This window comes from Ceratosolen solmsi, unplaced genomic scaffold (genome assembly GCF_000503995.2).
Source record: "Ceratosolen solmsi marchali unplaced genomic scaffold, CerSol_1.0 scaffold6, whole genome shotgun sequence".
Taxonomy (NCBI): Eukaryota; Metazoa; Arthropoda; class Insecta; order Hymenoptera; family Agaonidae; genus Ceratosolen; species Ceratosolen solmsi.
Window position 1 is genome coordinate 13,488,889 of NW_011948414.1, and position 17,327 is coordinate 13,506,215.

A 17,327-nucleotide genomic window follows, 5' to 3' on the forward strand; every position below is an offset into this window, starting at 1 on the left:
TATTTTAATAAATTCGGAAAACTGATTAATTAATAAATAGATATAAAATAAATAAAAAGGCGGAAATTGTGAATTTTTTAGTAATTAGATTTTATAAATGAATATATAATGGTATTTTTCATATTTATTATATATAATTTAAATTCTAGTGTAAAAACAAATTAACATTTATTACACAAACTTTTTTGAATTATAACTAATTACTGAAATGTGGTAAATGGATAATAGATAGAATAATACAACTGCATAGTATATATTTAAAACTGTAAAAAACTTTCAATGATAGGAAATGTTTTTATAATAATAATGTACAAGTAAAAAAAAATTCGAAGATAAATATACCGTTGCATGAAGAAGCATTTCCTTTAGCGTTTCAACTTCCTGACGTAATTCTCTGATGATTCTCGCATTTGGATCTTCATTAACAATAGCGTAATTTACGATACGTTTTGCTCTATCGGCATAGCGCAATGTAGACAATGTTTCTTCATAATTATCAGCTGCGGGTGATATTGTAGCAACCATAACTGTTTTACTATTACCTCCAAGATTATCCTGCAAATCAATTAGAAAAATTTTAAATACATGAAATTTAAAAGAATATCATTTAAACAAAGTATATTTGTTTATTGATTTTTTTCTATATTCCAGAGATTGTTTTATCTACAGATTATATAGGTAATTTCAAGAAAAATGAAATCGTTGGAAGACAACATTTTTATATATAAAAAAAAAAACAGTTATGAAAATATTAGAAATAAACAATTCGTTAAAACAAAATTAAACAAATATATTACATATTCATTAATTATTATATTATACTAATTGTTAGCACAAGCACCAGAAATTATTAACAATCAATATTATTGCATATCGATATAAGATAAACTAATCATTGACAAAATTGTTTAGGAAATAATCATTTGAAATATTTAACTACTTATTTAGGACCATAAATACATTAAGTAGCAAATAGAACACATGTATATTTTAGGTTGATCATGTTTATTATTCAATAATAGTTTTCTTTCTTTATTTATTTTTCTCATTGAAAATATATTAATAAATATTAGTGCTTGTCTTTATTAAATACAAAATATTCATTTATTTACTTATTGTTTCTTGCAAAACTATTTACAAAAAGCTGGATGTTACCACAATAAGTAGAAATTGCATATTTATAAGTATATTTATAAGTATATATATATATATATATATATATCTCACTTTAAACCTTTTGGCGTAATAATCTGTTATGAAATTAATTGTTATGTTTTTTAATAATAATCCTTTTTCAGTCATTTTACTTCGTGCATATTAGTTCATTTTTATACACTGTATTCAACAACACTAATGAATGGATATCTTCTAAATTATAAATTTTCACATTCATAGTAACAATTATTTTATAATAAACAAAAATGCACTAATGTTGACATCTAGTTTTATGGAAAGAAAATAAATCGTTACAGGAACAAATAATTAAAAAATGTTTTTATTAATTAGATGTACCTATTTAGTTTATTGTTTAATTTAATTAGCTAAATAAAGGATTTGTTACATTTATATATAAGTGTATTTATTTTAATCAGTAACTGTTCTATAAGCAAAATTTTGCTCTCATTAAACTGATTAAAATGTAATATTCAAATCTATTTTTTTCATATTTTAAGATTTATTTAAATTTCATTAATCATTGATCAAATCAGTATCATGGAGAAATACATAACACTTCAATGATATAATAGAATTATTAACTAATAGACTTTTCATAATACATTATACATTTACTACATTTTTAGGATTTATCCATTTAAATTATATTTTCATTTTGAATAGGTCATATAGTAATTTAACTAGAAGCTGAATTTATTATTCTCTTTGTATATCACATAAATGGAGTCGCATTGATAAATAATAGTGATATTTTATTATGTGTTCAAAAAGGTTGATGATTAAAATGTGAAAATTATAGTGATAAAAAAATGAAAATGATTAAAGTAAAAGTTATACTATCGAGAATGACAAATATAAAAATAAAGTTGTATTCGGTTTGCGAACAGCCTAATGTCAACAAAGATTAGAAAATCTTTGTATATTTATTTATTATAATCTTGTACTAATCTACTTTTAATTTATAAAACAAATATTTGAATATTTTCAGTAACCATAAGACAATTTCTATGACAAATTTATTTTAGAATTTTGATCTGCTAGTTTAGAAATTACCCAATTTAATGGGCAATTAATCAAATGTTAATAACTACTTATATAATATCACATATTTAATAGTAAGAGAACAATAATTAAATAAAATACTAAGCTTGTTTAGGATAATTCTTTGATTTAAAAAAATTACAAACTAATGAAATCATACGTGAAATAAAAACAAATTATGAGAAAAAACATCATAGTTACGAAACTAACAAAAAGTTAAAATTATAATACAGATAAATAACTTCAAAAATACTATATTAGTTAATAAAAAACATCAGGGAATTGTTTTATCTGAATATATTTATAATTAACATAGTCTCTAACAAATAGTATAAAAAATGCATATAGCATTAAGTGACATTAGGAAATATTTCACATTATCAAATTGCAAAAACCATTTTTTCCTAAAATTATAATTTAAAAATATTAATGTACTTTAATATTGATGTTTGAATCATAACATAATTTTGGTTTATATCTAAGTCTGATGTAATGATATTGATAAATAATAAAAAAATTGAAATTAGTTTTAAAGCTCAAACAATGGTTAAAAAATGTATCTATATCGAAAGGACTTCATCGACTTCTTTAACATAGACAAGTATAAATTTTCTATTCAATATTGTATTTTGTAAAGAATTAATAATTACAGAATGAAAGTGTCGAATGAATTTTGGTAGTTAATAAAACAATTAAAATTTATTGTTTCAGATCTTACTAAGATTTTTAATTTTTTGATGTCTGAATTGCTTCACTAGTTTAAAACTATTAATCATCATTCACGTAATGTGCGGCATTGCTTTATCAAGGTCGTTAAATTATTTAAGTTTACGTCATGACACCATTTTTCTTCTTTTTTGATTATTAAAACACGCACATAAAATTTTTTTATTATAAGGTTTATACAATTTGTTTTCCATTCAACAACTTTTGGATTGTCAGATCTATTTTAATATCTTTGTAGTTTTAGGAATTCATATATATCTAACTTTTGATATGTTAAATTATAAAACTGTAATATAAATGGATAGGGTAAATAATACAAAAAAAATTATGTACACTACTCATAGATTGCTTTTATGAAATTGTGATTGAATTGCAAATATAAAATGTATGAAGTTACGTTAGTCCGAAAATATATTCATCAATATGAAGATTTTTATAATTATTTCATTTTTGCCAAATTTTTTATATTCACATCATTATTTACAAATTATTCGAATGTTTTTATTTGATTAAATGTAAAATTTTGCAATCAAATTAAAAAAAATTATACTTGAACTAATGATATAAGCTTTTATCTAAAATTTTTATATAAATTAGAATATTTATAAATCATCAATTGAACACAAAAACATTAATTTGAATACCTTTAACAGCCATGTAAGAACAGAATCTCTATATGGTACAAATTTATCTCGATTTTTTCCACTTGAATTTTGATCTGCCAGTTTTGAAATGACTAGACCTAGTGTTGTTAAGGATCTAATATAAATAAAGATAAAATGATAAATGAAAAACTTAGCAACGCCTTGTTCATGTTTAAACTCCATTTAATCAAACATTTAGAAAACTTTACTTATTGATATTGCTTCCTTCTTTTAATCTTTCTCCAACAGCTCCAGTTTTAACAGCTCTTTCACTACCAGCAAGATCAACAAGGCTCATACGTGAAACTTTTTCACCGCTGACACCAGTTTTTGAATCAGTTAGTGTTTGTGTAAGTATAACAGAAAATACAGCATGAGATCGTGAACTTTCTGAATTCATATTGGTAGCAGCTACTGTTCTGGATTTATTTCCTTCAACCATAAGATTGTCTATATCCTGCGTATTTCAAAATTAATAATATTACAGTGCATTATATCGTAGATAAGTCATGTTTGTAATTATATATTCACTGACCTGAAAATCTGTAACAGCAAGTTGACTGAGACCATCAACATAAGGGCCGAGAACATTATGCTCTCGAACTTTTAACGATTGTTTATTCGGTTTAGGATCAAGAAGATCGTGTACTTTTTCATTGTAAATTTCCATATATGAAACTTCTACTTTATATGTAAGCTCTGAACTCTCCTGTTTAGAAATCATATCGAAGAGATGCCCACATAATCGTGGAATTATACCTAAATTTTCTCTATTTCCCATCATCGTATAAGATTTTCCGGAACCTGTAAATTAATTCATATTGATTGAATATATCTATATTAATAACTATAAATATTCATAAAATTCAAACAATGTTAGAACCTGTCTGTCCATATGCAAAAATGCATGCATTATATCCTTGAAATGCATTATCTAAAATATCCAGACCTAAAGCTTCAAAAACTATATCTTGGCTAGCAAAATTTTCCGTTAATGGATTCACAGAATAAAAGCAATGATCAAATGCAAATGACTTGCCCTTAATTCTGTAATAAAATTGTGGTTCTATTAATATATTCAATGATACTAGACGTATATACATGTTTGTATTGTAGAGTATTATATAATGTTTATAATATTCATATAAAAGAATGAATATCTATAAATATTAGTCAAATTAACTAAAAGAATTATAAATTTTTTTAATCTTATTTATTTTTTAATGACAAATAAATTTAAATTGAATTAACATTAATAGTTATATATTCATATTATACAAGTCACCAAACCTAATTTATTTTACAAATAAAGTAGAATAATAATATAATTCAATAATGATAAAGAGTATTAAAAGATTTTTATTTTTATATAATTTTGTTATTATTACTATATTAATTAAATCTAATATAAATTTAATAATATTTTCGATCTAATAAAAAGTAACAAATATTTGTAAATTTTTAATATTTACTATTAATAATTATTTATTAATCTGTGAGAATTATAGTAATTTCTAAACGCTTTAAATGTTACAGAATTAAGTACTTCTTAATCGAATGTATGAATTTATGATTTGATGATAGAAATGATTAAAAATTTTCAATTGAAAAATCTTAATTCGATGTAGCACTACAAACTTCTAAAGACATTGTTTGGTTTAGCACAGCAACCTCTTATAAAACAATGTATCTAGAGAACTATAGACAAATAGTACGTAGTGTTAATAAAATATTTTGTAAATTTGTACTGTTATCCGTTTTTAATAAGTTGGTGATTATATTAGTTTCATTTTGTCAACTATTGCAATAAATATTTACAAAGATAAAAATCAGAATAATGGTAAGTTATATACAATATATTATAAAAAATATATAATCAGAATAAATAATCAAGTTACTTCATAGTCAATGTACAACAGACTTTTTTCAAAGTATCTATTCATAACAAATATCGTGGTAAAAATAGCTTAGGAGTCTACTCAACTTTGCATGATAATTTATAAATTTAAGCAATATCGAATATATAATAAAAATGATAATTTACTGTATTTTACACCGCTTTTATAATATACAATGTAATGAAGCTCATTAAATAAATGAACATTTAAATATATTGCCTTTTCCACACATTCACACCTCAACAAATTATAATTTGCTGGCAATTCAATCTTTCATAATATATCACCTAGGTCGTGTATTTAAGAAAAATTCAAGTAATACTAAAATTTCTATTATTACAAACCTAGACATAAATTCGCTATTTATTAAATAGAAAAAATTGTGTTGCCAAATAATTATGTATTATCCTTAATATAATTCATAAACTACATCAGTATAGTAATGTTTCAAGCAGTAGGCTTTATCTGATATTATTTTAAGATTAAGTATTTTTTGCTTAGGATATAATAGTATATTAATTTATTGAAAAATTAAAAGAGACATCTAAATATTGTAAATTTATTTTAAAATATAATTCTTAATTTTACCATTATGTTCGAATTAAGAGCAATAGGTACTTTAAACTATTATCAATTATGATTACTTAGATGAATTATCGTATTCTTTTGTTTTTCTCATTAAATCTACGCCTTTTATATTTATATTTAAATATGTTCTCTATTATAAAAAACAAAAGGTATGGATGCGTGTTTATTCTACAGTAATTTACAGAGTTCACGTTTAACCATAGTACATAACATTTTTAATTCCTAACACCGAATTAAGTATATATGAAATAGTATTAAAAAAAAAAAAAAACTTTTACAAAGATGTGAATATAATATAATAGTGATGATAATATAGAACCTATATAATTGTTATATTAATTATATAAAATGTATCGCCAGTAAGGGTAACTAGAAATAATAAAATAAAATAAAATTTGATTTAGTTTTCTAATGCACATTAATCTTTAATTTTTAATTTAACTTTTAATATTTTACAAAAATTATTTTTTCGAAGTGTGTATTTAATATTAAAAAAGTAATAAAACAGTAGTACTTTGTGACCTATACGGAAATATTTTTTCTATTTTCAAACTATAGATATATATCTTAGGATCTCCAAATTGTAACAATTATATAAGAAAACACAGAAGCTTCTTATAAAATTTTATTTACTTATTCAGTTACTTGTTGTTTATTCATTCGAATTACGATTATCATGTTTATTTAAAAATTATTTTCGTTGCATTCTCTTTGATTTTATACTTATTATCGTTTTAATATGAACACGCACAATGCTTATAAACGAAGCGAAATTTTCATTATTATTTTACTCGTTACAGCTTTTCCTCTTTTCAAATTCCTGACGCTGTTTGTAATCGTAAAGATATCAGCAATATTTATACAGTAATATTGTACTGATACGTGTATTTGCCATTATTCTAGATGCAAAGCATAAATCTATATTGTATTTTTAATTGAGAAGATCTCAATCGAAGTGGCCACGTTACATAAACTAAAATTTTCCGTGTAATATTCTTGCAATCATTATTATTTATCAGGTTTTTTTTATTGTAGTGACTTAAAGATATTCGCAATCATTGGTTAATTATGAAACTGTTAAATTAAATTTAGTATATCACACCTTCTCAAAATATAACATACAATTATTTACACAAAAATAAAATATCCTTAGATATAAGGGTATTGGTATAACTATGACCTTGACCCAACTATGACCATGGAAACAACCCATTTAAAATTCAATTTTATATTGATGTTGACCTAAGTTTAAAACTACATAAATTTTATACTATTATTTCATTGAAATAATAAAGCAATAGTAAAAATATGTTTTTAATAAAATATTAGAAAAGAAGTCGGTTTTTATAATAAGAGAGATTATAAAAAAAAACATTAAAAATATATATTTAACACAAATCTAAAAAAATAAATTATAAAATGAATTGGATGTAATCAAAGCCAGTTATGAATGATAATTATGTTTAACAACTATTTACCTATTAACGAGTGCATTAAAAATTATGTTCATATTTAAAATATTATTATAATTACTAAATTATATTTATTCTTTATATTGTAATATATAATAAGAAACTAATAAAGATAGATTTTTTAGAAGAACAAAATATTATTTTTAACTTATTTTAATATCTTGAAAAAAAGTATTGCAAACAAATATAATAAAATTTACAATAAACTTACCGTTCTACTTTTTCCAAACATGCAGGATAATAGAGAAGAGTTTGATTCTTCGTCATTTCTACAATACATTCTGTACCAAGTTCCAATTCTAAAATACCAAAATAACAATTTAATAAATATCAAAATACAAAAGTACTTTTAATTAAATAAATAACTATTAATAGCCTAAAATAATCAATTTCTGATAAAAAATTATTCATAGTACAATATACTATTTTGTATTGTTGTCTTTGATTTACAAAATTCCATTGTAGTATATAATTTTTTCTTTTGTTATATTAACAAAGGTATTTATAATATTTTCTAATATATATGATGTTTCTGTTGCTATACATAAAGTTATGGATATTGTAGCAAGTTCATAGTAATAGAGGTACATTAGTTTTTTAACAAATATTTTATTCACTTCAAATATACAGTTAAATATTTGTCCTTATTTAGTATACATTATGAGACAAATAGTCAATAGTCATAAATACTTGTAAATTTTACCACGAATTGATTTAGTGTACAATAATAAAAAATTAATACAGTATTGTACTTTTTGTTCTTATACTTTCTCTCTTTTCAGTACCTTCTCTTTCACTTGTTACTTTGTATTTTTTCAACAGAACAACTCTTTAATTTGTTTCTATTGTAATTGGGATACCCCGTTCTCTGATACTCAAATTAGTTTTTATTCTTTTTTATTTTAATTTTACAGTTCATTTATGAAATACATACAGTTGTTAATAAAATTCCATTTTATGTTTGAGTTCATTTATAAGGATTTGTATAAATAATTATCTAATGCTGTCTAACGAATTTCTTTCATTCTTAAAGGAATTCATGCATTTGACAAAAACACAAAATAATGAAAATATTCTCTTTAATGTAACAATACTATGTGTATGTACTTATTTATTTTAATATAAACAAAATTATAACTTTATCCATAAGCAATAATATTTGTAATTTATAAAAGATTTATTTTGCTATATATAAAGAATACATAATATTTAAAATAATAAAATTTTCAAATTGTATTTTTACTTAAAATTTGTTTGAAAATATATAATTAATCAACAATTTTTTCAGTATCGTTAAATATTAGCCTTTAATAAAATACTTTATAGTTATACACTAAGTGATCCAATCAACCGAAATATGTATTATGAAACTTGAGTTTCAGGAAAAATTAAAATAAATATTTCTTTATAAAAGTATAAATATTTGTACAAATGGGTTTAAATGATAAAATATATTACATCAAATTTTTATCGTATAAAATTAGTCTTTTACAAGTTTTGAAAAATATTTGTTTCAATTAAAATTACAATTTAATAAAGTTAATAAAACAAATTATCGAGATTATTATGTGAAATATTAGCAAGAGGTTGTTTAAGACATATGTATTCCTCTATATGTTTAGAATAGTTGAATAATAATATTCAAAATACATAATAATATATACAAAAACACTTTAATCTCATATTATTTATAATTATTATAAATTTTCATGTTAAAAATTAACAATAAAATACTATAATGATATATATATATATATATATATATATATATATATATATATATAATATTTTATAATACTACAAAGAAAAGTTATAATTAGAATACATAAAAAAATTACAAAATTACATAAAAAAAAAACAAAATTTAGCTTAGAAGGACTATCAAGGCAATCAGGATAAGTTAAAAGATTTACATTCCTAAGTACATATAGACTCAATCACAATAATTGAAAGGATGACAAATGTCAAAGGATGACATTTACTATTTTTACCATATTAAATATTTCTAGCTTGAAGAATAAAGATTTACAAATATATAAATAGAATAAAAAATTAATGATTAAAATTAAATTAAAATATTCTTTAGTATATGAAGATATAAGTTTCAGAGAAAAGGAATGTGTAAAAGCAGTAATGAAAAATTGAATTTCATGTTGTTGAATATGCTATTCAATAAATAAATAAACTAGATGCAGAGACAAATATAAAGTTATATAGAAGAGTATTATAAATGATTAAAAAAATATATTTAAACTATTTTCAAAACTATAAAGATGAATTCAATCTCTGATTAAACCATGAAGGTGACTTAAAAATCATCTTTACAATAAAGCCTTGTATTTATTACATGCTATACAATTAGAAGTATTCAATTGATCATTAGAAAAAATAATTAAAAAAATAAAGATAAACTTAATAATAATAATAATAGCAATATCATAAAAAAATATATATTAAAATAAAATTAATTTTGTTTATATTTCATACAAATAATTTTTAATAATTCAAATATTTTATTTGTATGAAATTTAATACAATAACAAAACAATCTTAAATTTAAACTTTTTGAATTTACAAGTTAGAGTTGAAGCTAAATCATTAGCTATACAAATACATATTAATTGAGATAATTTTAAAGTTTATAAATTCCAGACAAAATACCGTAATAATAATAATAATAATAATATTTTTACATTTTATTTATCAAATTTATTTTTCGAACCAATTGAATATGACATTTTATTACTGCAATAAAATTAATTTTATGTTTATATTTAATAGAATTCAATATTTTTATTACAAGTAAGGAGATTAATAAGATTTAATAAATATAATATATCTTTATTCTATCTGGTACACAAATGATTTTTGCAGCAAAATCAATAAAATATAAAATCATGATTTTCTAGAAGATGAAATAAAAAATTCCTAAAATTATTTACTGGATCTACTGTATAATATTTTAATTATACGTATGTGTAAAATAATTATATTAAAAATAATCTAAAAAATTTGAACAACTTTATAATAGTTTTATTCATACATGCATTCAAGCATATATGCATGCATCATGCATATATATATATATATATATATATATATATATATATATATACAGCACTAAATATAAGTACATTCAATTAAATTTTTAATAATTTTTAAGAAAATAACAGAATTTACTTTTTTTCTTTTATTTAATAAATACTTGGTTAATACATTTTTAAAATTTATATTTAATACATATTAAACAATATAAGAAAAGTATAAAAATAGTTATAGAATTTATAATAAATTTTTAATTATATTTAAACATTTTTTAAAGTTCTTGAATAACTGTATCCTGAAATCCTTGGCCTAAATTCAAGCATGTGATTTTTTTTGAGAACTCGGTAAATTTTACGAGATCGATAAAGTGAACATTCAATGACTATAACATTTAATTGATGATAAATATATTCAATTTATTTATAAATGAGATCAACATTTTTAAAAGCATTTTTAAGTAGTAAGAATTGAACAATATGAAAATGTAATGATTAAAAAACTGACCTCTACGATTAAAGGGTCGAACCCTCACAGCAACTTTTATTTTATCCGTGGCCATGTTGTTTAAAACTTATAACTATAAAAATAGTAGGATGAAAATTTGCCGCGCCTGACGGCTTAAACTTATTTACTTCTCCTCAACCCATAACACTCTACACAAAAATAATCTAAATCAAACTATTGCGTTTCAATGAAGACTTACATGACACGACTGATCAACATAGTTGATCATCTTACAAAATAATGCAAATTAATCATCTCGTATACGATATGTAACAGAATGAAGTTACAACCTATAAGTAACTACCTTCTCTTTAACTTTTCCAATATATTAGAGGCCTTTACTATACAATGAAAATATAGAATGCATTTTTATAAGCATGCGCAATAGAGATATAAGTTTATTGGTCCTTAAAGAAGTGCATAATATGAAATTCTAGTTATGTATGTATGCATAACTATGACAAAATATATTTTAAGAAGTAGAAATATAAGAAAAAGATATCTTTATTCTAAAAATTCATTTTTATATTTAATAAACTTATTATAATGAAATATTGTGACTCAAATATATTTAATCGTAAACGAAAGCACTAATTCCTTAATAATAAAATAAAAATATATAAATATATTCATGAAAATGGACGAAATATTTGAATGGTATGATATTAATTTATTATCACCCATTTATTATTATTTATTATTTCTATTTATATTTATTACTATTTATTATTATTCATAAAACAAGTTTATATAATATAAATTTGTATAACCTATTCTTAAAAATGACCTGTCCTTTAGATATTCTTATATATATAAAAAAAAAAAAATAGAAAAAAACAATATATATATATAATACATATATGTATGCATTTGCGGATGCATTTTATATTACACGTATTTTATTTCTATTGTCAAGTGCATCATTAAATATTTATATTATTATTATTATTTTTGTCATATAGTTTACAAGTTTTAATTATTATTTAAATTATTCAAATTTTTACATTTTAATAAATTAAAAAATAAAATAAACGATAAAAAATAAAAAATAAAGTATATATTATTAGTACATTATATATCATTCTATGAATGTTAATATTAATATTTCAATATGAATCAATTTCATTTACAACCTAGAATTTATTTTCTTTTGGTTTCCATATTTCCTGAAAAGCACAGATTCGGAGAAGATAACTTTGGTCAGTGCAAATATATTATCTTAAAAATAATTGGTACATTTTTGGTTCAATAGCTAAGGCAACAGAAAGTTTAACAATTGAAATTAGATAGAAGAGAAAAATAATTCACTAAAATGTCTAGGATTAGACCTAACAACTCCCAGTGGTTTTCGTTGGGAGGATTGCTGACAAGTGGAAGCGGATGGCGTGTTTATTCAATATTTAACACATAGCGTCTCTTGGCATCTTTTCTCTTTATTTATTTATTTACAGACTACACAATAAATATGATTCTAAGATTTTGTTGAAAATCTGTGAGATTTTCCGTTCCCTGGTGGGATTCACATAGAGATAGTGTACACTGCAATCCGAGGTTGGAAGTTGTAAAGCTCCAGATCCTTTTGGTGAAGCGTGCTTGATGGAAATTACCACACTGAGAAGTGCAAAGGCGTAAATCCTTGACACTCCTTGTATAGTGCAACGTATAACCTTTAATCCACAGTACAGCTCCGATCAGTAACGTCTTCGTGTTTGAATCCAGGGAACATCTCCGAATACAGCGATGATTAATTATAGAAGTTTCAAATTTCAACACAGAAGTTTCAAGTTTCAAGTTTCAGGTTTCAACACAGAAGTTTTCAAGTTTTAATACAGAAGTTTCAATGTCTTCCCCACTTGTGTAACGAGTACGTAGGTGGTGCGCTTCTTATTTAATATTCACTCATGAACTGCAATCAGCACTCTTGACTGCTTTTATCAAAATATTTTGTAAATTATTTAAATTTCATTGAACAGAATAATATTTTAAATTAAACCAATGAAATATATTGATTTCAATTTATTTAATTAATAATAAATTCATTAAATTTGTAGTGTTTAACTTATAAATAATAAAAAATTAATTTTATGACAAATCGCTATAGAATTTGATTAAATAATATATACACCTCTCATTTCTTTATTAAATTTGTCCTGAAATATTTAAGTTTTTATAAGTGAATAAATAAATAAACAAATAAATATATAATATATACTTAAAATAGATGTACACATTCAATAGATATAATTTAAAAATAGAATAGAATAGAGTATGTGTTAGATTGAAAGATGAGACAAACATACTGTACATGATGTCGATACAAGGAAATCAATGAGTTCTTGCATAGCTTTGAAAACTGCTAAATAAATAATAGAACGAAATAATAATAAAGAATTATTGTAAATTAAAGAGTTGATATTAAATCAGTCCAGGAGTTACCTTCTACCACGAGGAGGACTATTGAAATATTTAGATGTATGTAGGAAGATGTACGAGTATATGGTAGCCACGTTATTCTTTTTTCTAACGTATGTAAGAATTGAGACTCACATTTAGATGAAGATTGTATATCATATACCTATAAGAAAATTAAGTATCTTGGACTATAATAAAACCGTTTTTAAAGGATGTACGTGAAGTTGCTACTAACGTTAATGCTTGAGGAGAATGCATTGAAGAGAATTAAGCCATGAATTAAGTATACAGTTAAAATTGTAACAGACTATATTTATTATTAGGTGAATATATAAAAAGTGAATATATAAATATAGAATATACAAATTAAATACAAGATAAAAATTGAGAAAAGTGAGATAATTTGATCGAAAGGTTAGAAATAATTTCATTTTATTAGCAGATATATATGGAATTTTAAAGTTAAACATGTTATGAAATTAGTTAAAATCTTAAATATTAAAAAAATGAATGCTACTTTAAAATTACACGAGATAGTTTACAATCTATTTTAAATTTTTATTTCATTTATTCAAAATTTTACCGATTTAATACTATACTGGTATCTCAAGTAATTCAAGTGCCACTTGTATAGTTGAACGGTACAATGCCGTACCCAATGTAATTAATACCAGATTGGTGGTAGCTTCGAATCTTAAATATCCAATGTAGTATGTGTTTGATGCATGTTTAAATTCAGTTATTTTATTATTTTGTAGTTAAATAATATATTTAATATTTATTTAATAAACAAGATTATTTATTCGTTTGAATAACTTTCATTTGCCATTTGCTACTATAAATTGCTTTTCAAAGTTAGAACAACTGATAAAAATTGTATAAAATTTTGGAAAATAGATTTATGAATGAAAAATTTTTATTTTCTTGTATCTTTTACAGTTAATAAATTCAGGTGCTTGACTACTTTTAACTATATTCAATTGTATATTTGATATAAGAATAAATGGATATTAAATCATAAGACAATTTTCTTTATTAATTATATCGAGGTACTTTTTTAAATGTATTTTATAAATTATATTGAAGAAATGCTATAGAACTGGTGCTCTTTCACGATGGTAGTTTCTGATACAATAATGTTGAGAAATAAACAGAGGTACTTTAAGAAAAGCAGGTAAGGTTAACAGCGTATATTCGTTCTGAAGACGGTGAATATTAATACCTAAGTTTATACTAGGATAAAATGTATTTGGTTCTAATATTCATTCTAAAATGGTTGAAAATTATAATTTATTTTACAATTATTTCAATAATAATCGTCTACGGAGGAAGAAAAGTTATAAGACTAATGAAATTGAAGAGATAATAAATGTCTACTTATATATAATTGGAAAACAATGTACAATATCGTGCAATAATATTTGTTTTTCGATGATAAAAGGAAGGACACAAGCTTCTATGTAAATTAACTGTTTATTATACAATATTTAATTTTTCAAGAATTTATAAAGTTAGAATATATGATAATCAAATTATTTAGGACAAATCGTCCGTAGCTTCTATTTTAAATTACAATCGATTTAAAATTAGTATTGTAGAAATTAAATTAAATTATTTTTAGATTCATAGATGAGTAATATTAATTCTCTATTTGTATGCAAAAAATATTTGATTAACATAACTTATTATATTATTTAAGTGATCTTAATAAAGTTCAATTTAATTTTGTTAAATTTAATTTAATTTTATAATAATTTTAACTGACTAGTTTAATTTGTTTCAAAAACATCTAATGTCTCGCTAAATTAAACGTAATATTATAAACAAATTTAGTGTTGTTATATTAATATAATGTATTTGTAATTATATATTTTGTACTATATACCATATAAATGAATTTTAATAATTATTTACTTAAAGTCCTTAATTATAGACATTTTAATTTATTGGAATTTTTATCAACGTTGTTTTATTGATTATGAAACGTTGTTCGGGAATGTAAAAAAAAACAGAATAATACAAAATGGATGCAGAAATGATTTATGTAGAAATATAGAAGACATAAATATGTGGTAGATTGATGGCATGCGTGAGTTCTTTACAAGATTTCTGCACAATTTCATAAAAATTCTATTAACATAAAAGAATAAGCAGAATTTAGAAAGAGTAATTTTTCAACTAGTACCTATTGATATATGCCTAATTTTATTCTAATTATTAATTTTTTGGTTTACAAGTCTACCATGTTATGTTATGTGGAGTTAATCTATTTGAACTGAATTATGAGAAGTATATTTCATTGAATAATATAGTTCTGCTTATACTACTTATAGATTTTCTTATGATTTCACTAAACTTAGTATGATCAAGTTTAAGGAGTGGGCATCAAGATAATTCGGGATATCTTAGAGGAATTTTATTTAATTATTTATGTTCGCGTAATTCTGCTTCTAAACTTAGTACATAAAAAACGTCAGAATGATATATCTCATCGAAAGAAAAATGAATCTTTAAAGCAAACTAAATAAAACAATGGTAAAGTTATAAACTTTATTAAATTATATAGTGCATTTTTTTAAACAAAAATATACATTTATGTCATTTTATCATACTCCAAACAAAAAAAATCGCATAGACTTTAGTACAATTCAAGAGTAATAATTCTGATATTATAAGTACAAAAGATAATAAGTATATTTAATAATTAATATATTATATGTATGTGCGAGTGTATTTAATAATGTGTTTATTTTATTATAATTATTGCTTATAATTAATATCATTATCAATTTTATTCTATAACCACACATATATTTATTACTTTAAAATTTATGTATACCAACTAATACTTGGCTTAATTTCTGATTATTATTATAGTTTAATTTTTTTTTTATTTATTTATCGTTTTTCATTATAAGTTTCGTGTGAAACTTTCTATATAACATTTCGATTTCAATATAAAATATAGTGCAATTTATTAAAATTAAATAGTATTTTTATTAACATAAAATTTTTGTCGAGTATTATATTTTTTAAATATATTACAATAAAAAAGCATGTTTGTAAAAATTATTTTTTAATAATTTTTAGAAAAACATAAACTAGTAAAATATAATTCTATATCTATGGAATTTTTGTATTAATATCAAATATAATTTTAAAATATCAAAAATTTTTAATTTTTTAGATTTATAAAAAAAATTTTCTTTGAAATCAATGTAATTTTGTATTTATGCTTGAATTGACTTATTAAATATAATAGAAATATAACATAAAAAAAAAGATTTTTACTCGCTGAAGTAAAAATAATATCAAATATAAAAGTGAAAAAATTAGCTTATAAAATATATAAAATTATGTCTTTATTAAGATATTTAATATGTTTTTCACATTTATTTGATAGTCTCGAACACGCATGTACAGATCGAAATCAATAATTCATAAATTTGTGTTTTAATTATAAAATATTAAAATAAAATAATTTGTTAAAATAAATATACAGGTTGTGTATCTGTTAAAAATTACAAGAATATTTGACAATTATTATTCAATAATAATTAATTAAAAATATAGTAAATATTTAGTAACTTAACTGATAAATATTCTATTTTTCGTTTCATTGTATAATGTACAATATACAAAATTTCCTCTTAATAATATATAAATCGAGACCATATGATTAAATGAATTTATATTAATACGTAAATTATTATCTAATGAATTTATTTAATAAATTTAAGGAATTATTGTAATAATAAATCGATTAACTTAAACATATTGAATTAGACACATTAAAATTCATCTGTTATTATTCATTTTAT

The 17,327-nt window shown here is 21.7% G+C and overlaps 1 protein-coding gene across 2 annotated transcripts in view; it reads right to left on the bottom strand.

Annotated features, from left to right (window-relative positions):
• The window catches only part of LOC105368157 (Kinesin heavy chain 73), a 28,914-nt gene extending 17,504 nt beyond the window's left edge, over positions 1-11,410 (bottom strand). For both annotated transcript variants that reach the window (XR_913097.1, XM_011507097.1), the window contains exons 1-7: positions 11,095-11,410; positions 7,757-7,844; positions 4,471-4,634; positions 4,123-4,391; positions 3,797-4,044; positions 3,588-3,702; positions 343-555 (exon numbers count right to left, since the gene is read on the bottom strand). Coding sequence is in view for 1 of the 2 variants with exons in the window: in XM_011507097.1 (XP_011505399.1) it covers positions 343-555; positions 3,588-3,702; positions 3,797-4,044; positions 4,123-4,391; positions 4,471-4,634; positions 7,757-7,844; positions 11,095-11,149 (1,152 nt within the window). In the remaining variant the exon portion in view is untranslated. The remainder of the gene's footprint in view (positions 1-342; positions 556-3,587; positions 3,703-3,796; positions 4,045-4,122; positions 4,392-4,470; positions 4,635-7,756; positions 7,845-11,094) is intronic.
• Positions 11,411-17,327: the final 5,917 nt, after the last annotated feature.